The sequence below is a fragment of the Cygnus atratus genome, chromosome 4, assembly GCF_013377495.2.
Source record: "Cygnus atratus isolate AKBS03 ecotype Queensland, Australia chromosome 4, CAtr_DNAZoo_HiC_assembly, whole genome shotgun sequence".
Classification (NCBI taxonomy): domain Eukaryota; kingdom Metazoa; phylum Chordata; class Aves; order Anseriformes; family Anatidae; genus Cygnus; species Cygnus atratus.
This window is the reverse complement of record NC_066365.1, coordinates 77544030-77564319: the sequence shown is the minus strand read 5'-3', so window position 1 is coordinate 77564319 and position 20290 is coordinate 77544030. Positions and strand designations below refer to the sequence as shown.

Here is a 20290-nt window from a genome sequence, read left to right as displayed (position 1 = left end):
CCAACACCCCTGTGCCCGCCTTGCACAGACTGTGCTTACAGACAGTGCGGTGGAACCCGGGCAAAGCAGTGACTTTGTGGCTGCCTCTCCAACTGCTCACCAACCCTCGGCCTCCCCCGCACCACACTACGGGAATGAGCCCAGCCAGGCTCCCTGCAGCTCCGGGGCTCCCCTGCGGGATGGGGCTCCCCTGTGGCAATGGCTCCCTGGTGTGCCTGGGGGTCCCTGCCAGGACACGCAGGAATACCAAGGGGGGACGTCTGGCTGGCTGGCTTGCCTGGAAAGAGCTGGGAGGGAGGCATGGAGGGAGCAAACGCTCACTGGGTGCTTTACCTCTGTGCTTGCCAAAGCTGGCTGCCCCTTGGTCATGGGGCGAGGAGGAGGCTGGGTGGCAGAGGGACCGGGAGCAGAGGGGGGCTCGGGCAGCCCCTGGCCTTCCCCGTGCCTCACCGGGATCCATGCTGCATGCTCCATGCCCGGGAGCTGCTCTGCGAGGGTCTGCAGCCCGGTCCCCGTCCCCGGGTCCGCCGGGGGCTGTGCCGGGAGCGCGGTGCTCGCGGGGCGGGGGCGCAAGGCCGGGGACCCTGCAGGGAGAGGTCCGAGCTGGAGGCCCCGTGCCGGGGTCCGGTGCCGGCCCCGGAGCGGAGCCCCCCGGGGGAGCGGGGCCCCGCCGCGGCCGGATCCGTGCGGGGCGCCGGGCCGGGGCCGCTCCGTGCGGAGCCGGGGCGTCGGGGCGGCACGGGCCGGCCCCGGACACTGGGGCGCTGCGTGGGGCGGGCCGGGGCGGAGAGGGGCGGCTCGGCTCGGCTCGGCTCGGCACGGCCCCGCCGGCACTCGGCTGGACGCTCTCGCCCGGCGCCGCCGCAGCCGCGCAGCCCGTGGGGACGAGAGGTACGACCCGGGGCCCGGGGCCCGGGGCGGGCGGGCAGCGCGGCTCGGGACCGGCCCGGAGCGGCGGGGCTGGGCGCGCCGGGAGCGCGGGAGGCGGCGGGCGCGGCGCTGGGCGCGGGTACCGGGGGCGCCCCGCGCGGCCCCGGGGCTCGCGGCGAGGGGCCGCGCGTGGGAGGCTTCGCGGCGTGCGCGGGGATCCCGGCGCGGTGCGAGCGGCGGCGGGCCGGGGTCGCGAGGCGCGCTGCAGAGCCGAGCGGGGGGCGGCCGGGCGGCTGCCGGCGCGGGGGGTGAGCGGGGGCTGCGCGGGGCCGTGCCGCGCGAGGGCTGCGTGGCCGCGCGGGACGCGCAAGCTCCGTCCCCGGCCCCCGGTTCGCCGGCGCGGCTGCGCGGTGCTGCGCGGGCTGCCCCTGCCGGCGGCCGCGCGGAGGGTGCCCCGCGCCCGGTACAGAAAGCCTGCTTTGTGCGCGGTGCCGGCGGCGGGGGAGCTGTGTCGTGTTCGCCGTGCCGCGCGGCTGCGTCTGGCGGGGTGCAAGGGTTCGGGCAGGCTGCGGCGTGCGTTCCCCACGCGCTTGCTGGGAAGGGGAAGGGGAAGGGGAAGGGGAAGGGGAAGGGGTGCCCATCAGATCCAGCAGGTTAGCGGGCTGCTGCCTGGGGGCTGTGCAGCCATGCGTAGCCCTGAACGTGCTGAGCAGCGCCTGCCTTCAGGAGGCTCGTTTGCTGAGCTGTGGTTTACAAAGGGCGGTGGAGACTCAGGATTTCCATGAAGGTGGAATTTGCTTCTTCGCTGGAAGAGAGGAAGGACGAAGGGACGCGAGGCTTGAAGGCTGGGGGCCTGGGCACGTCCTGCATCCTCTCAGCTGCTCTCCAGAGGAGTTGGCAGGCAGCGGAGCAGGTCTCCTCTCTCCCAGTAGCTCTGAGATGGCTGGTTCCCTGCCCTGCGGTGCCTGGCCCCTCAAGACCCGTGGTTTGCCTCCCAGCCTGGCTGGGCTGTTGCGACTGTGGCCAACGGCTACAGCATCTGCACATTCCTTTGGGGTCTTCCCCTCCTGCCTGCCCCTGCAGAGCCCAGAGGAGCCAAGAGCAGAGCTGGCAGCTGTCTCCCTGCTGTGTCTCAGGGAAACCCAGTGGTGTTAGGAACTGCAAAGAGCTGCGCTGTGTGCTGCCCTGGCTTAGAGGCTGACAGCAGAACAGGGGACATCAGACAGTCCAAAGGGCTCAGGACTGCTTGAACCAGTGGGCTGGACCTGGTGAGTGCACTCAGGTGCTCTGTCCCCAGCTGGCACCCAGGACAGCCCCAGAGTCGGGGCGTGGTGTCTACAGCAGTGTCCCCATCACCGTCTGGGACAGGGACATGCAGTGGGACAGCGGGGACAGGCACACAGCCTTCTTTCTGGTCAGCCAAGGGCAGCGAGCCCCCAACGAGCCCCACCAGGAGGTGGTGGTGTGGGGAGGTGTCACCGAGCCTGCCAGTGTGGTGGGGCTGCCGGGGTGGCCCTGGGTTGTTCCTCGGTGCCACTGGGAGCAGTTGAGCTGGGAGCCCTGGGGACCCTGGACTTGGCTGTGCTTCTCCTGTGCCTCCTATCCTGTGGGGTCCCTGCTGGCGGGTCCAGCCGGTCCTGACCCAGCGAGGCAGGGCTGTCACAACCCTCGGCTCCAGCACCCCTGGGCTGCTGGGAAGCAGGAGAACGAAGGAGGCCAGTCCAGGCAGCCAAGATTGCGAAAGGGCCGGTGCGGGAAGCCAGGCTCTGGCCTGTGTGTGCTGGGGCCCCAGGGAGATGGGGAGGGAGTGGAGCCCAGTGCCTGAAACCATGGGACCCAACAGACCTTCTCCTGCCCCTGTGCTGGGGATGCAACCCTTTGCTCTCAGGGATGTCCCGGCGTGGGCCTCGGCAGAGTGTGATCCCATCACCTCTTGACCTTCCCAGTGATGGATAAACAGAGGGAGCTGCTTCCTCCTTCTCCTGGCAGGCTTCCCAGGTCGTCGGTCATTTGCTCTGCTCTTCTCTGAGTCCTCCCAGTCTGTCAGTGCCTGCTTTGCTGCATCTCCCTGTGCATGCCTCAGGCCTCCTGTGCAGCACTGCTGAGAGAGCCCACTCCTGCGGTGCCACCCCAGCCTGGCCCTTCCCTGCTGCTGCTGCCTGGGACCTTGTCCCCGTGCCACGGAGGTGACCTGCGCTTGGCTGCCGGCATGCATGAGGACCCAACACACCGACCTGCTCTATATCTGCTTCATCTGCTCCTTCCCAAGCCTGTTTACTATTCACTGAGGTTTTGCTGGGGTAGACCAAGGTCCGTCCCAGTGCCTGGTGGGTACTGAATGGCACAGCCTCGGAGCCAGCATCCCCGTGCTTGGGGTTTCCCTCGCTGTCACTGCTTGCCCCTGGTGGTACAGCTGAGCCCCTGGAGGGCATAGCCCCCGTGCTGGGGGAGCGCAGCCATGCTGAGGGCACTGGGGCTACCTGGCTAGGGAGTGCAGCTCCTGTGGGGCGCTGGAGCCCTTGTTTGCTGGGAAGGGCAGAGTGGTGGGGCTGGTTTGGGAGCAGGTCAAGCAGTGCCATGGTTCCTGCTGCCACATGGAGCTGCCCTCAGCACAGAGGGGACTCTGCAGCTGGGCTGGGGGTGTGGATCCTGTGGTCTCAGCTCTGTGGTGCACTCAGGTACCCACAACCAGCTCCATCCCTGCTGTATGCCAGGAAGGGGCTGGGGCCTGGCACATGCCTGGCTGGGACATTCCATGAGACAGCAATGCTCCCTTGTTGCCAAGAAGGCTGATGTTATCCTGGGGTGCATTACAATGAGTGTTGCCAGCAGGCCAAGGGAGGAGATCCTGCCCCTCTACTCAGCCCTGGTGAGGCCACAACTGGAGTATAGTGTCCAGTTCTGGGCTCCCCAGTACAAGAGGGAGATGGAGCTACTGGAGCGAGTCCAGTGGAGGGCTATGAAGACGATGAGGGGACTGGAGCATCTCTCATATGAGAAGAGACTGAGAGAGCTGGGCCTGGTTAACTTGGAGAAGAGAAGACCAAGAGAGGATCTTATCTATGTGTATAAATATCTGTCGGGAGGACAGGGCCAGACAAGAGGCAACGGCACAAACTGAAACATGTGAAGTTCCAGCTGAATATGAGAAAACATTTCTTTATTGGGAGGGTAACAGAGCACTGGCACAGGTTGCCCAGAGAGGCTGTGGAGTCTCCTTCTCTGGAGACATACAAAACCCACCTGGATGTGATGCTGCGCAACGTGCTCTGGGTGGTCCTGCTTGGCAGGGGGGTTGGACAAGGTGATCTCCAGAGGTCCCTTCCAACCTCAGCCATTCTGTTATTCTGCGATTCCTGAGGTTTTCTGGGCAGTCACAAGGACCTGGGCTGCTCTCCAGCATCTATGGCTGGTGCTTGCTGGGGGCCAGCCCATCCCCGCAGCTGGGTGCGTGTCCAAGCCCCATTCACCTGCCAGGGGGATGCAGGAGCACCTTGCACAAAACCCCTGTCAGAAAGGGGACTTTGTGGCTGCAGACAGAAGCCAGCAGTGGGGTGCCTGGGGCCCTGGGGCAGGCAAGTCTGGGCAGGATTGTGCCCAGCTCCTGGGTGACAGCAGCAGCCAGGGCACCCATCCCTGTCCCAGGCAATTCTTGGCCCCCGACCCTCCCACAGGTGTTGCCTGTCCATGCCCCCAGCTGTCTGCACATCTGCTCTCCAGTGGATGTGTGCGGTTCATGCTTATCTCTGGTCCTTAGGAGCAGAGCTAGCATCCTCTCTGACACCCCTTGTACTGCTGCTTGCATCAAGCATCCCCTGAGCCGGAGGGGTGGCAACCCCCCTTGCTCCCAGCAGGACCGAACAGCCTGTCCCCTCATGGCCTCCACCAGCCGCAAGGAGGCTGGACAAAGGGGTGCCCCTTCCTCTGGCCAGATGGAGAAGTGAGGGGGATGCCCCCTCAGGACTCTTGCTCAGGTAGATCAGCCCTTCCAGGGTGCAGGGGACCCCCGGCTTGTCTGTGCCTGCCAAAGAGCCCCCAGCCCTGGCACAGACCTCATGCCCACAGCAGATCCAGCCGGCAGGACTGTGGTCCTGTTGGACTGAGTCAGGGCTGGCCCTCTGGTTGCGGTGATCCAGAGACAGGAACTGCAGGGAAGGGCCCGAGCTTGAAACCAGGAGATGCTGAGTGCAGATCTGCCCCATTGGAAGCGTGTGGGACTGCGCAGCAGCTGCCTGGGGCAGGGCAGGCGGGGGACTCCCTGTTCCCACAGCAGCAGTTGGGTCCGAGAGCAAAGCTTGCAGTGAGCAAGGAAAAAAGGGCAGTGTCACCATGCTGGAGGAGCAAATACACTGCTGGCATTTAAGAAAGTGGAAAAAGTGATCTGGACAACGCCAGCCCTGTTAGCCCAATGTCTGTGATACTGAGCCTCAGCGAGGCATTGCGAGAGGGAGATGTTACAGAAATGGGAAAATGGCTCCTTTTTCCCCCAGGGAGTCCACGCTGCCAACCTAACCGCTCTCCTGGATGCACGTGGGAAGTGCTGCAGGCCTGTGCTGACCTCACCAGGGCAGGGGGGCAGGCGGCAGGGGCTGAGGACAGGCTGAGCTGAGGCAGGGGGAGCAAGTAGGGAGGGGGACGCTGGAGCCTCTGCAGAGGACAGCGGTGACCCAGGAGCACTGCAGACGGTGACTGCGGGACCCCTTCAGCGAGCTGCGGTTAATACAGAGAGGGATGGTAGGATTTAAGCAGGTTCAGAAGCAACTGAAGGACTGTGAGGAAGACAAATCCACAGCGAGCTTTTGAATGCAAAGACAGGGGTGGCTGAGCTGTGGGCACCACAACAGGGAAGCAACAGAACATCCCCGCCCTGTCCCAAGGCACTCCTGCTGCTTCTGTGGGCATCAGGGTCTGAGCTGAGGGACATTTGCTGTGGCCTGGCGCCGCCACATGGCTCTCGCCCTGACTGATGGCGTCAGGATGTGGAGGATCTCCCAGTGCCGGCCCCATTGGCAGCGCACAGTGCCCAGACAGCCTTGTGTGGGGCTTCCCCACAACCCCAAACACAGGGCTGGGGCTGAGACCTCGCATCCAGCCAATCTGGAGGCTGGCGGCTTCAGCAATCCTGTCAATAGCAAGTGTACCAGGTCCTGTGGTAGCACTGCTGCGACTCGGTGGCACTGGGTGCTTTCCATGGCACCAGTGCATGGTCCAGACAGACCGAGCACTTTCCTGTGTGCTGTGTTCTGGTCTCTGATGCTGCATGCTTTGTTCTTGAGTGCATGGCCTTACATTTCTTTCTAGCCAAGGGTATAGTCTATGTGATGCCATTTTGCCAGGCCGCCCAGGTCTGTCCCCATCTACACACTCTGCCCATTTCTGTCTTTGCAGACTGTACCAGGAGAGGACTTTTTTTCTCCTTCAGACATGGTTCTGCTTTTGAAAAGCATGTGATCCTCACCAGAGAGCCCACTGAATGGTGACTTTCCAGTTGTAACCACATTTTAGTTACAGCAGGTGTCCAGTTTTAATCCACTTAGCAGAAGGTGCACTGATTTTGTTGAGTGCTAATCTTTCATTAAAAGGTCGTGCAAGATGAATCGAATGCCTTCCAGTCTCAGCCTGTTGTATCAACACAGTTACTTCAATTAACCAAACTTGTGATCTCATAAAAGGTCACACCAGTTTTGTGACATGGACTATTTCTGCAGAACTGTGGAGATTGGCATTAATTGTGCTGCTGCCCTTTGGCGTTGTATTGGCCCCGTCACAAAGCAGCCTGGAGCTTGCCTGCAGTCAGCACCAGCAGAGATCGCCTGCCTCATTCAGTGCAAGTGTGGGGGAAGCTTTAGCTCCACGTGTGCTTGCAGATTCCACAGTCTCCCCAGGTGAGTTAAAATTAGCACTGAGAGGGCCCAGACTTGCTGGCAAGCACTTGTGTGTGACGTGTGGCGCAGCCTAGCTCTGTAGATTTACATTGCTTCACTTGGGAAGGACAGGATGTCCCCTCTGACTGATGCACAGAATAAGAAGTGTTTTATTACTGCTGTGAGATGTTAAACTGATCCCCTCGCTGCTTTCCAGGCAGAGCAGAAACACAGCTGGAGCACGCCTGCCCTGCCTGCCCCCGCTGGCAGGGCTGGGATGGCCCTTTGTGCCTGCCCTCCCCTTTCTCCTGCCTAACAGGCTGATTAAAAGGTTCAGCAAAGCATTTCCCTGCTGCCTGCCCACAAATATGCTTCCTGCTGGGCTTCTCTTTGTTCTTGCAATGCCAAAGCAGGCAGCCGAGGTACGGGTAGCCCAGAGCCAGCCACTGCAAACCCAAGGGCTCGTAGGGCGCATTCCTGACCCCCAGTGGCTCTTGCTGTCCCTGTCAGTGCTGCTGTGTCCCCCATGCCCCAGGATGTGACAGAGGAAAGAGCAGGGCCGGAGTTGATGCGATTGCCCCACAGGGGTCAGCATCTTCCTGCTGCAACGTCTGCGCTGGCCGTGGACCAGTGCTGTTGGTCCCCTTGCCCTCGCCCTCCCTCCTCACATGTCCCTGCAGGCACTGGGACTCGCTGGCACCCTGCTGGTGTCCCAGCCCGAAGGGGCAGGAGGCGGCAGGGGGCTGTGTCAGGGCAATGGGCACAGGGAAGGGTTTGTCTGCCTGTCCCTGCTTCATGTTCAGGAGTCACTGGAGGCTGGAGTGGTGACCTGGCCTCCGTAACCTGGCAAAGAGAAGCATGACAGAGCAGGAGCAGGGCCGATTCCCATAGAAAACCTATCCCATGGTTGGACACGGGGCTGTGGGGCCGTCCCTGAGCCCAGGCTCAGTGCTGGTGGCAAGGCCCAGGGCGATTGTCCCGGCGCAGCACAGGGATGTACCTCGCCCCAAGGAATGGGCTCTGACAGCTCTGTGGCTCCATCCAACCGGCACGCTGGAGCTGCGAGGGAGCAGGGGATGGGGTGCACAGGGCGGTGGCTGGCAGAGGAAGTGTGCCGGCACCATGGGGCTTGTCTGTGAGACGCACAGGCTGAGGAAGGAGCATGTGCAGGGCTTGCATTTGCTTTCCCTTCTGCGTAGCCCTGTAGCTAAACATCAGAGTCTGAAATCACCCCAGCTTTTAGGTGAGCACGCTCGACCTTATTCTCTTAATGTTGTCTAATGACAACCCGTGTGAGTGAGGCATGTGGGATGTGCTCCCAGTGGGTTTGGGTGCTGGGCCTGTCCCAGGAGGGGCTCCCAGGCAGAGGGGGCACTGTGCAACGGACCGGCTGGGGGCAGGCTGTGGGGCTGCAGCCCTGCGGCGGGAGGCTCGCCGTGCCTTGGTGCTGTGCTGCCAAACACGCCGCCAGCCCGGCCTGGAGCAGTGCTGGTGCTGCCTGCACAGGCATGCTGATCCCAGTCTGCGTGGCGCTGAGGGGGTTAAGGTGGTCCCTGGCGGCACACGTGGGAATAGGGTGAAGGCGGTTTACAGAGAAATGTTTTCACCATTGTTTGTCAACGAGGCTGATGCAGGAATACCGCATCTCCCGCAGGTATTCTCAGGGAGCCACAAATGTTATTGAAGAGCTGGAGAAAATGCCTCACAGGGAGAGATGTAAATGGCTCCAGTTGCGTCGCTCCTGACAGTGGGCAGGAGCGTGGCTTGGCAGCCCCTTGGTCAGCAGCTCCAGTCCTGGCTGCCGTGCGGCCGGTGGCGTACTGAGGTCCATGGCCAGCCCAGCCAGGCCACCCCATTCCCTGTCCCTGTCCCAGCACCTCTGCTCCAGCAGCCGGTGCCCCTTCCTTTCTGGAGGTGACGCGCGCCTTGGCACGCCTGCTGTTGTTCTCGGTGCGGGAGATGTGATCCAGCAGCACAGCACAGCGAGGGGCCGGGGGCGGTGGGCAGGGCTGTGGCTGGCAACGGGGCTGGGGGTGCAGGCGGGCGGTGGCCAGGGGCTGTCCCTGCCTGGGGACAGGACACACGGGCGTGCTGGCACCCGGCGGAGCTGCGCAGGAGCGGGGGGTTTCACCGCACGGCGCCGGGCTGAGCTGGTGTTGCGGCACGATGCGGTTCTCCCGCCTGCCCTGACGCTGTCTCCCCACACAGGACCACGCTGCCATGGGACACCACAGCACGTGGACGTGGCAGGAGCTGCTGGTGCTGCTGGGGGTGCTCTGGCTGTGGGGAGGCAGCGCCCAGCCCACCCCTCCGGGCCCCACGCGCAGCCCTGCGCCCCAGCTGAAGTTTCGCCTGGCTGGCTACCCACGTAAGCACAACGAGGGCCGTGTCGAGGTCTTCTACAACGATGAATGGGGCACCATCTGCGACGACGACTTCACGCTGGCCAACGCGCACGTGCTGTGCCGGCACCTTGGCTTCGTGGCTGCCACTGGCTGGGCCCACAGCGCCAAGTACGGCAAAGGCGTCGGTAAGAGGCGCAGCCGTGTGCTGCACTAGGCTGGTGTGGGGACCAGCAGGGCCCCGTGTCTGCAGAGTGCCTGGCAGCGTGACTGTCCTTGTGTGTGTGCACCTGCATGTGTGTGCATGTGCAAAGCAGACTGGGAAACTCCACGTGTGCATGTGCGTGTGTGTCCCCAGCACTTAGGGAGGATGTATGCATGCACTACAACAGCGGGCTGTGCATGCCCTGGGTGGTGCAGGTGGCTGCAGGGCTGTGCCGGTGAGGGCACGTGCAGAGGTGCAGCAGGCTGCGTGCAGGCAAGATGCCGTACAGGCCCCAGGATGTGTGCTACATGCAGGCACTGTGGAGACTCCCCACCAGCTGCTCCCACACTCAGGCTTTCCCTTGTTGCATGTCTGGCCCCAGCTTTGTGCCGAGGGAGGGCTGCCCCAGCCTCATGTCCAACCAGTGTCCTACCCTTGTGCCTGCTACATGCCTGCGTGGCCCTGGCCGTGCGCAGCGGGCACCCTCCCTGCTCCTGGGGGCTGCTGCGTGGGCTCGGTCCCCTCTCACCTCTGGCCCTGGCATGTGGCAGGGCGGATCTGGCTGGATAACGTGAATTGTGAGGGAGGTGAGAAGAGCATTGGGGACTGCAAACACCGGGGCTGGGGGAACAGTGACTGCAGCCATGAGGAAGATGCAGGTGTCATCTGCAAGGATGAGCGCATCCCAGGCTTCAAGGACTCCAACGTCATTGAGGTGAGGGTGCTGTGTCTGGGGCGGCCCTGCCTGGCTTTTGACCTCCCTACCTGGTCGGGGGCAGCTTCCTCACTGCAGCCCGGCAGGCGTCTGTGCCTGCCGGTGGGGAGGGGGGGCTGCGGTGCGCAGCCCTGCAGCAGGCAAATCCTGCCCCTGCCCCACGTGGAGTGCAGTACTGCCACAGCATCCCCTGGGCATCCTGAGCTGCTCCTTCCCTCGTGGCATCTGCAGGCCACGGGGGCTGTCCTGTGCCCCTGCAGACTGTATGCCCCTGTCTCCTGTCTGCCAGGGGCCCTGGTCCCAGACCTGCTCATGCACACTGCACTCTGCTGGCATGTGTGGCCGCTCCCCTCTAGCTCTCTTCCAGGCTGTTTCTCAGACCACACCTTGGGTGTGGGGGCATGGTGCAGCTCTGGGCATGCGCTGGCTGGGGTCCCACCAAGAGAGGGGTGCTGGAACCATGTCCTGCAGGCTGTGCCCAGCATCCAGCGCCCTGTGCTGCTATCCTGCCCTGGGAGGGTGCCTGGGCTGGGGTCTGGATACAAGGTTCCTGGGTGAAAGGATGGCAGCACTGGCTCTCCTGGCTGCAGTCCTGGACATAGACCTGAGGGACCAGGGACAGGGATAAGTACTTGCCTACCCTGGGCCGTTGGAGATGGGACCGTCCTGTCCCTGTTCCCCACATGGGTCTGGGGACCCCTCTCCTGCAGGGCATCCTCGGGCTGGCAGGGAGCGGGAGCCCAGGGGTGCCAAGCAAGCCTGGGGTGACCCATGCCCTGCAGACAGAGCAGAGCCACGTGGAGGAGGTTCGTCTGCGGCCGGTGGTGTCAGGGGCCCGGCGGCGGCTGCCGGTGACAGAGGGCATCGTGGAGGTGCGCTACAAGGATGGCTGGGCACAGATCTGCGATGAGGGCTGGGACACCAAGAACAGCCGTGTCATCTGTGGCATGATGGGCTTCCCTGCAGAGAAGAAGGTGAACAGGAACTTCTACAAGTGAGTGGGGCTGGCAAGGAGTCCCATGTGGCTGGGGTGTTGGAGCAGCACTGGGGGATGCCAGGAGCAGTGCTGGGGGGACAGTCGGGAGCATGCTGTTGGGCATTGAGGCTCCCCAGCATCCCTCCTGTCCCTGCAGTTCACCCAGCCCTAGCTCCATGGGCCATTTGGGCACTTGCTAGCCAAGCTGGGGGTCTGTGGCACGTCTGGGGGCCACCAGTCTCCCCATGCACCACTGCAGAGCCTGACCAAGAGGGCAAGTTTTGCTGCCCAACAGTGGTGCACCTCCATATTTCCCTCTCGTAGGGAGTGCGGGGGTCCCTGTGCCCGGGGCGGTTTGTCGTGAGCCAGGCAGGGATGCTGCCACAGCACCGTGGCTCAAGGGAGGGGCCTGGGTGTGGGTGCGCCGCCCGCGATGCAGTGTCCAGCACTGTGCGCACCCCTCACCGCACAGCCAGGGTGTTGCTCCTGCAGGCGGTTGAAGCGCGCAGCCAGGACGAAGGGACAGAGCCCAAGGCCGGGCAGCAGGTAAGGGGCTGGGGCACCCTGTCTGCTGAGCCCTGGGCAGCACCGGGCTGCCCTGTCCTGCCAGTCTCTGCAGTCCAAGTGGATCCTGGCATGAGTGGATCTGGACAGAGCAAACTGAGGGCCTGTGGTGTGTTGGGCAGGAAGAGCCCACTCCAGTGGGACCTGTCTGGGCGCACTGGGGTCCCCTGTCCCCCATGAGAGATGCTCTTTCTCCTAGGCTGCTGGTGACCCAGGCAGAGCAGCCTTGTCCTGCACAATGGGCAGGGTCTGTGTCTGCAGGGCAGTCCCGTTGTGGGCAGGGTCCTGGTGGAAGGCATGGGGAGGGCTGCGGTGCTCTGGGCTGCAGCCCTGCGGGGACAGGGAGGCCTCGGAAAGGAGCTCTCTCTCCTGGTGGATAGGGAGGGTGGGCTGCAGGAATGGGCTGCTTTCTGCAGAAAGCAGCAGTGGGGAAGCTGGAAAGGCTGCGCACTTCCCTGTTCCCCATTGGGTGGGATGGCACGGGCATTAAAGTGCTTGCTCAGCCATGCTGGTAGTGCTGGGCACCAGGGCAGTGGGCATGGCGGTGCTGGTAGTGCTGGGCACTGGGCTGACGGTCATGGTTTGGTAGGTCTTGTCCCAGGTGCTGCACCTGCCCGGGATCTCTTGCACCGTCTGCCCACTCGCTCTTGCTGCCATTCTGCCTGACCCCAGGGACAGTCTGGCTGCCCTTTCCCTCTGGCCCTGCACTGCTGCTGACAGATTTGGTAGTGGGTGCAGAGGCCCAAGCTACATCCAAAGCCATCCAAAGCCCATCCTCCCTGGGCTGTTGCATGGTACCTCTCGCTTGAGCCCATCATGTGGAGAAGCTGCTCTGCCCCTGCCCCGCTTCAGCTCGGTACCACCATCCCCCTGGTGCTGAAGGTGCCCCATGTGCTCTTGACCCATCCCGAGTCCTTCACTGTGACTTCCCAGCACTGTGTCATCGATGGGCACCCTCCCCAGCTCCTGTAGCTCTGCCTGTGCTGGTGGTGGGAATCCAGATGGGGTCAGCCTGTGAGGGTCTCCTCAAAGCCGCACTCACACGTCCGTCTTGCTGCAACTTGCTGTTGCTGCTTTGTCTGGTTGATGCCCACTACCTCTTTTCCACTGAGCGGACATTATCCACGTGGCACTGGGCGAAGTGCTGCGCCACGTCTGTAAGCAGCGATCCGCTCCCTTTCCTCTGCCTGCCACAGGAGCCAAGCTCTGGTTTGCCTGGGCTGAGCTGTTCAGGCTGCACGTCTGCAGCCTGTGTGGGGTGACGGCTGGAAGGGACCTCGGGGTTCTGGTCCAACCTCTCCTGCAGCGCTGTGGGCTGGCTCAGAGCTTCATCCAGCTGGCTTTTGAAAGACAACAAGGACAGAGATCCCACAGCCGTGTGGACTCTGCTCTGATGCTGAACGGCCCTCATGGGGAAAAAGTTTTCCTTACATCTAGTATGACCCTCTTCTTGCAAATTTTGCCTGCTTTCCCTTGTGCACCTGTCTTTGGCAGCTGTGAAGAGCCTGGCTCCGGCTCCCTGACAGCCCTTTGTGGGTGCAAGTTGGGGGCTGCCTGAGCCCCTGGAGCCAAATCATCCCCAGGTTGCAGAAGCCCAGCTTCCCATTTCTTCGCCAGTCCCTGGCTGTCCCAGTGCTGTCTGCAGGGCTCGCTCCACTTTGCTGATATCTTTCTTGTATCAGGAGACCCAGAACTGGGCGCAGGATCTACCTGTGGTCTCAGGAGTGCTGATGGGTGCTGATGTCCTCTGGACATTTGTGTGAACCCTTGTCCTGACTGTCCCGTGCTGTGTCACAGGGCTCACTGGGCTGCGTGGGCTGACACTGATGTGCTGCGGGCTGGCAGGACAGCTGCCAGGCTTGGTTTTGCCTTATCCCTAGTTTCTGGGGGGCTTGCAGTCCCCTGCCATGTTTTGTCACTCTTTTCTCCTTGTGGTCCCTGGGGATTTGGCCATGCTCAGCGTCCTCCTCCCCACCAAGCAAAACAAAGCATTTCTGGGGGTGTGGGGGTTACAAACAACATACCAGCATCCTATGGTTTTCTCTGCACTGCTCAGTGTGAACCCAGGGTACTCCCCACGCTGAAGGTGGGTGCGGTGAGCTCGCAGAGTGTCTCACCATCCCCGTGGCTTCGGGGAGAGCACTGTCCACATGCACCGCTAGCTCGGCGCCATGCTTGCTAGGTGTCCTGCTCCCCTTGGAGCAAAGCACAGTGATGTTGTCTGGTGTCTGGATGAGGACAGGGGCATACCTCACTTGCACCTGACAGATCAAATCATTGCCACTGGTGTTTGATCTTCTGCTGTGTGTAAAAAGCAGCACGGGATGTTGCTGCATCTGTCACAGTTTCCTGGCGGGATGTGGGCAGGAAACTGCATCACTGCTGTGGAGGGCAGTTGTGTCATATTGCTGGCAGCAGATGATGCCATTGCACCCACGCATGACATGAAGTGGACGTGCATGAGGCTCACCAGGGGCACGCATGCCAAGCTCAGTCTCCAGGGAGAGGTGACAGCCTGGGGCCCCAGGCTCCTTGATGGTTGTTTTCTGTTTTCCAGGCTGGCCTCCAAATCTCAGCCTAAACAAAAGCGCAGGGAGGACGTAGGGTCCAGGAAGAGGTAAATGGCTCCAGTGGGGAGCCTGAGTGCCTGGAGCCCTGCTCAGCGCTGCTGGAGCCACGCGTGTCCGCGTGCTGCTGGGACAGGGGCAGGGCCGGCGAGGGTTGGGCGCCCCAGGGGCACAGCGCATCCCACCGGGGATGGAGCCAGGGGATGGAGCGAGGGGCAGGGATGGTGCAGCCGCAGGTGGGGCGGCCGCCAACACCTCCACTCCTGGTGGCTGTGCCGCAGGCTGTCCTCTCTCCTTGCAGGCTGTTTGCGGAGCGGCAGCAGCTCAACTACCGCCTGCACTCCGTGTCCTGCACAGGGACGGAGGTGCACCTCTCCATGTGCACCTTCCAGTTCTACCAGGGCAACACCTCCACAGCCTGCGGGGCCGGCATGCCCGCCGTTGTCAGCTGCCTGCCTGGGCCCCTCTTCACCTCTGGCAGCACCCACAAGAAGAAGCAGCGCCAGCAGCAGCAGGGCCAGGTGAGCCCTGCAGGGTGGATGTGCGGTGCTGTGCTGGCCCACAACGGCCACTGCCCTGTTGCAGGGCTCTGAGCCCCTGGCTGGGCCAAGAGCAGGCGTGCAGTGTCCCTGGGTGACTGATCCGTAGGATCGGCAGGAGGTGGGGACAACGTTCTGTCCCTGCACGTCACAGCCACCTCTGTGCTGCACTGTGCTGTGCCATGCCACACTGTGCTGCGCCACGTTGTGCCGCACCGTGCCTGCCGTGCTGTGCCGCACCGTGCCACACCACGGTGTCCCCTGCCGTGCTGTGCCGCACCGTGCCACACCACGGTGTCCCCCGCCGCGCCCTTACCCCACTCCCCCGCAGCTGCGGATCCGGCTGAAGGGAGGTGCGAAGGCCGGGGAGGGCCGTGTCGAGGTGCTCAAGAGCAGCGAGTGGGGCACAGTCTGCGATGACCGCTGGAACCTGCTGTCAGCCAGCGTGGTGTGCCGCGAGCTGGGTTTTGGCAGCGCCAAGGAAGCCCTCACTGGGGCACGCATGGGCCAAGGTGAGGGTCCTGGGCCAGGCATTGCCTTCAGATGGCCGCGCTGGGCGAGCCACAGCCAGGCCTGTCCCTGCGGCTGTGGGCAGCATGTGGTGCAGGGCTTGCCCTGAGCATCCCGGGGGACTGCAGCTGCTTGGTCCTTTGGGGAGGGCAGGGCTGTGCTGGGAGGGGGGCAAGGGCAGCTGCAGGGAGGGGATGGTGTCCCCGTGCAGCTGGGCGCTGAGCCCCGCTGTTCCTCTGCAGGGACAGGGCCTATCCACCTGAACGAGGTGCAGTGCCTGGGCACCGAGAAGTCCCTCTGGAGCTGCCCCTTCAAGAACATCACGCAGGAGGACTGCAAGCACACGGAGGATGCAGCCGTCCGCTGCAACATCCCCTACATGGGCTACGAGAACCTGGTGTGTGTTGTGGTGGGGGCTGCACATCTGTGGGGTTCCTGGCAGCGGGGCCCTGGAGTGGGGGGCTGAGGGACCACAGCGGTGTCTGTGTCACCTGCTGAGCCTGGGGAGCCCATGGGACCTGACATAGGATGTCCCCTCGTCTGTCCTGTACTGCACCCCGTTGCAGCCGTTGTTTCCCCCAGTCTGGGGAAAGGGCTGCCCTGGGGGGGTTGGGGATTTCTGGGGACTGGAGTCCCGAACTGCCCCTGTGAGTAGGGGGGTGGAAGGGAGGCCCCTGGGGGCTCTGAGGGCTCTGTGGTGCCCCCTGCTCAATGGTGTGGGGCAGCTGCTCCCTGCTGAAGCACCTGAAAAAAAATCGCTGTGGGCCAAGCAAGAGAGATTTTTTTTTTAACTGATGATGAAATGAGCAAATGGAGCAGCACCATCCTCTTTGACCTAGAGTCTCATTTCATCCACTTTGGGCTTTTTAACCATTTTAACACTCTCACGCCTGTCATTTCTGAAATGAGAATGCATTTTGAAATGAATCGCTTTCCCTGCTTTGGTACACACTTCCCAAACCCACAAAGTCTTGGCCCCAAAACTGCCATTTTTGGCGAGTTCCCAGCTCACCAAAAGTTGTGCCTGGCTCTGCTCAGCTCCTGGCTGCCTCCTCCTTCTTGCCCTGCCACCCTGGCCCCGGGGCCCATCCAGGTGCTGCCGTGCGGCCCCGGCTGCCTGGGTGCCTGGGCAGGATGCGCTGTGGGACACGGCCCCAGCAGCAGGAGCATCGCTTGTGATGCCGATGACACTGCCACTGCCTTTCTCTGCAGATTCGGCTGAGCGGGGGTCGGAGCCGCTTCGAGGGGCGGGTCGAGGTGGCGGTGGGGGCTGGTGACGGGGACGAGCTCCACTGGGGTCTGGTCTGCGGCGAAGGCTGGGGTACGCTGGAGGCGATGGTGGTCTGTCGCCAGCTGGGTCTGGGATTCGCTAACCACGGCTTACAAGTAGGTGCTGGTGCCAGCTTGGCCAGGGCAGCGAGCCACCACCACCACTGCTCCGCGGGGACGGGGACAGGGACGGGGACGTGGCGGGGGGCGGTGCAGTGCGGGGTGCATGCTCACGGCCCCAGGACTTCCCCACAGATCCGCCTAGCCGGCGGGAGGACGGCGTTCGAGGGCCGCGTGGAGGTGAAGCGCGGCAGTAAGTGGGGCACAGTGTGCAGCGATGGCTGGACCACCAAAGAGGCCATGGTGGCCTGCCGCCAGCTTGGCCTGGGCTACTCCCTGCACGCGGTGACGGTAGGTGCTGGCAGGGAGGCGCCTGGTGATGCCCTGGCAAGCACAGACACCGGCGCTTCCCTGATGGCCCCGGGGCTGAGAGGGGTGATGGGATGTGGCCCCTCTGTGCCATGCGATAGGACTTGTGGGGGCAGCCTGGGCGGGCGGGCAGGGTGTACCAGGGCAGGGTGCGTCTGAGCCAGGGCACCCACAGCATTTGGCCCAGCCTGTCTCACCCACCCCAGGAGACGTGGTACTGGGATGCCAGCAACGTGACGGAGATGGTGCTGAGCGGTGTGAAGTGTGCTGGCCACGAGATGTCCCTGAGCCACTGCCAGCACCACGGCAGCAGCCTGAACTGCAGGAACACAGGCACGCGCTTCGCCGCAGGCGTCATCTGCTCGGAGAGTGAGTGCTTATGGGGACTGTGGGCAACGGGGCCGGGGGGCCAGGGGCTGCAGAGGAAGAAGCTGTGGGCAAGGGGCTCTGCAGGTGGTGGGGGCTGTGGGGTCGGCCTGTGCCGGCTGATGGGGTGGGTACACATTCACCTGGCTGGCTCAGCCCTGCTTGCGCTGAGCAGCGGTGTGTCCGGCCCTCCCTGAGCCACTGCCTGCTCCCCAGCCGCCTCCGACCTGCTGCTGCATGCGCCGCTGGTGCAGGAGACGGCGTACATCGAGGACCGGCCGCTGCACATGCTGTACTGTGCCGCCGAGGAGAACTGCCTCTCCAGCTCGGCCCGCCTGGCCAACTGGCCCTATGGGCACCGCCGCCTGCTCCGCTTCTCCTCCCAGATCCACAACAACGGCCGTGCCGACTTCCGCCCCAAGGCTGGCCGCCACTCCTGGGTCTGGCACGAGTGCCACCGGTGCGTGCGTGGCGCGGGCAGGGAACGGCCTGGGCTGGGGCTGCAAGCAGCAGGAGGGCGGTGGTGCTGCTGGTGGGCAGGGGGAGGGTGGTGTCGGGACCTGTGCTGCCAGCGGTCATTTTCCCCAGTTTGGCTCAGGGCTGACCCTGAATAGCGGTGTTGGGGCTGGGGGTGTCGGGGGGCAAGGACGGGGCTGCAGGCCGTGCAGGGGCTGAGCCTCCCCTTGCTGGGGCCACCTGGCTGGGGACAGCCGTGTCCCATCCCAGGGCAAGGCTGAGCTCTGCCCTAGCCTCGCAGTGCTCGCAGTGGGGACCTTCCCAAGCACTGAGGAACAGGCAGGTGGGGGACCTGTCTCCTGCTTGCTCTGTGGGTTTCCTCAGCTGCCCCCTCCACCTCTGGCCCTCCCCGAGGGTTGCACTGGTGCAGAAGAGCGCTGTGGGCTCTCTCACAGGCACTATCACAGCATGGACATTTTCACCCACTACGACATCCTGACTCCCAATGGCACCAAGGTGGCAGAGGGCCACAAGGCCAGCTTCTGCCTTGAGGACACAGAGTGTGAAGAAGGTGGGCACTGCAAGGCTGTGGGGCACTGTCCCTGCCGTGTCCCCCTCTGTGCAGGGGGCTGCAGCAGGGATGAGCCGTGTTCTCTTCTTGCCTGCAGATGTGGCCAAGCGGTACGAGTGTGCCAACTTCGGGGAGCAGGGCATCACGGTGGGCTGCTGGGACCTGTACCGGCACGACATCGACTGCCAGTGGATCGACATCACTGATGTCAAGCCTGGCAACTACATCCTGCAGGTGCTGCAGCTGTGCCCCCCGCCCCCTCACACCCCCTGAGCAGTACTGCATGGGACATGCTGAAGAGACCACCCAGCATGGGCTGTGCCGTGGGGCTAGGAGGGCTCTGGAGCTTGCCTCTGCCCCGTGGTCCTCAGCACGCTGCTGGCCCTTCTGTGGATAGGGTGCCTGGCCCCAGCAGCCATGGCACAGAGGGACTGTGCCTATCCCAGGGCCTGGAGTCGTGCAGGGCTCGTGTGGAACCCACTCAGGCTTGCTGCAGCCTGAAAGCCATTTCCTGCCCAAAGGACTGTTGCTCTTGGGGACATGGGGCGCAGTGACAGGGCCACCAGCTCCTCAGAGCCCTCCAGCACATCCCACTGTGGCCAGGGAGACGAGTCCTGCTGGGGCTGGGGGGACAGGGCCGTGCCGGGGCCGTACCCCGGGCCGTACCCCGGACCATACCCCGGGCAGCAGCTACGTCGGGCTGGGAGGGCCAAGCTGATGCGGTGCGGGGCTGCAGGGCGTGGGGCAGGGGCCCGCAGCACCTCACTGTCAGTGCCCCACAGGTCGTGATTAACCCCAACTTCGAGGTGGCAGAGAGTGACTTCACCAACAATGCCATGAAATGCAACTGCAAGTACGATGGGCACCGTATCTGGGTGCACAGCTGCCACATCGGTAACGGCCCAGGGATGCGGCATGGGCTGGGGCGAGGGCACGGTGGGGCTGGGGGTGTCCTGGGGGGGACCGAGACAGGGGCAGCAAGGGCTGGGGGCAGGCTGCGGGGCACGGGCAGGTGTGGAGGGCAGGGGCTGGGGCGCTGGGGGTGGCTGGGGAAGGGCGGAGGCACTGGCAGGACAGCACTGGAGCTGACAGCTCTTGTCCTCTGCCGCCAGGCGACGCGCTCAGCGAGGAGGCCAGCAAGCGGTTTGAGCAGTACCCGGGCCAGCTGAACAACCAGATCTCGTAGGGCCCAGACACAGGAGCCCCGGGGAGATGGGCATCTCCCTCCTCCGCCCCACACGTGCAGGAGGAAGCTGCTGCGGGGCCAGTGGGGGGCTTGCCCCCAACACCTCTGAGCCCTGCACCACTCTGGGGGCTGCCCAGGACTCACCGCCGGGGAGCCAGGGCTGGAGGCACCGGCGGCCTGGGGCACTGCCCCAAACACTGGCCGGACGCTGCACCCCCTTCCTGGGCTGCAGCACCATGGCACGGTCAGGGGAGGCCCCACGCCCCCTCCTGCCGCACCATGCTCCCCCCGCTCCCTGTCCCCACCACCCCACTGCACCCCCTCCTGCTCCCCCAGCCCAGTTCCTCTCGCCCTGAGCTGCCTTCTCTGGGGCTCTGCCCTCTGCTGGCACCAGGATCCCCTGCCCACCTGGGGACCCCCCCGATCAGGGCCAGCCTCTGTCATGCCCCAGGAGCCCCTTGTTCCCTAGGACGCTGTGGCCGCCCTGCACTGGCAGTGCTGCCTCTGGCTGCCCAGCAGCAGCTCCCACACTCATTCCTTAGTTGTAATTTTATTTTCTTGATAAAGTTGTCTGTTCTATTTCCCCAAGGGGTGCTGGCTCCTCTCTGGGGTGGGAAGAAGAGCTTGGTAAGTCAGGGGTAAAGCGTGGCCAGGCTGCCTGGCATGGTGTGTGGGAGCTGCCCCCACACAGGGGGGAGGAAGGGGCTGCCGGAGCCTGCAGCAGCAGCACTGGCCCCACGCAGCCCCACAGAGCTGCTGGAGGCCTGCACCAGTGGGAGCAGATGGGGCCACCCTGGCGCAGCATGGATGTGGTGAAGCGCTGTTTCCCCCGTGCCAGATGCAACGCAGATGTCATGTAAC

The 20290-nt window shown here is 63.7% G+C and overlaps 1 protein-coding gene across 16 annotated transcripts; it reads left to right on the top strand.

The window, feature by feature from the left end:
• The first annotated feature begins 758 nt into the window (after positions 1–758).
• On the top strand, positions 759–20012 carry LOXL3 (lysyl oxidase like 3). Of its 16 annotated transcripts, none has more exons than XM_035570986.2 (17): positions 801–891; positions 6579–6755; positions 8943–9264; positions 9833–9996; positions 10779–10990; positions 11465–11518; positions 14094–14153; positions 14405–14624; positions 14974–15154; positions 15395–15549; positions 16677–16832; positions 17057–17219; positions 17433–17676; positions 18128–18243; positions 18341–18477; positions 19026–19137; positions 19356–20012. In XM_035570986.2, the coding sequence occupies exons 3-17, from the start codon at positions 8955–8957 to the stop codon at positions 19427–19429; spliced, it is 2358 nt and encodes a 785-aa protein (XP_035426879.1). In that variant the 5' UTR covers positions 801–891; positions 6579–6755; positions 8943–8954; the 3' UTR covers positions 19430–20012. The 16 variants fall into 16 exon arrangements, with proteins under 16 accessions (XP_035426881.1, XP_035426884.1, XP_035426880.1 ...); XM_050710390.1 differs by lacking the exon at positions 16677–16832 and adding an exon at positions 16365–16538 and having other exon boundaries at positions 806–891; XM_035570984.2 differs by lacking the exons at positions 6579–6755; positions 16677–16832 and adding an exon at positions 16365–16538 and having other exon boundaries at positions 787–891.
• Positions 20013–20290: the final 278 nt, after the last annotated feature.

Excerpts from the sequence above, each read along its gene's own strand:
- LOXL3 (XM_035570984.2), top strand. The coding sequence starts at position 8,955 with ATGGGACACCACAGCACGTGGACGTGGCAGGAGCTGCTGGTGCTGCTG. Across the intron at positions 18,244-18,340 it reads GGACACAGAGTGTGAAGAAG|ATGTGGCCAAGCGGTACGAG; the intron begins GTGGGCACTGCA and ends TCTTGCCTGCAG. Across the intron at positions 19,138-19,355 it reads GGTGCACAGCTGCCACATCG|GCGACGCGCTCAGCGAGGAG; the intron begins GTAACGGCCCAG and ends CTCTGCCGCCAG.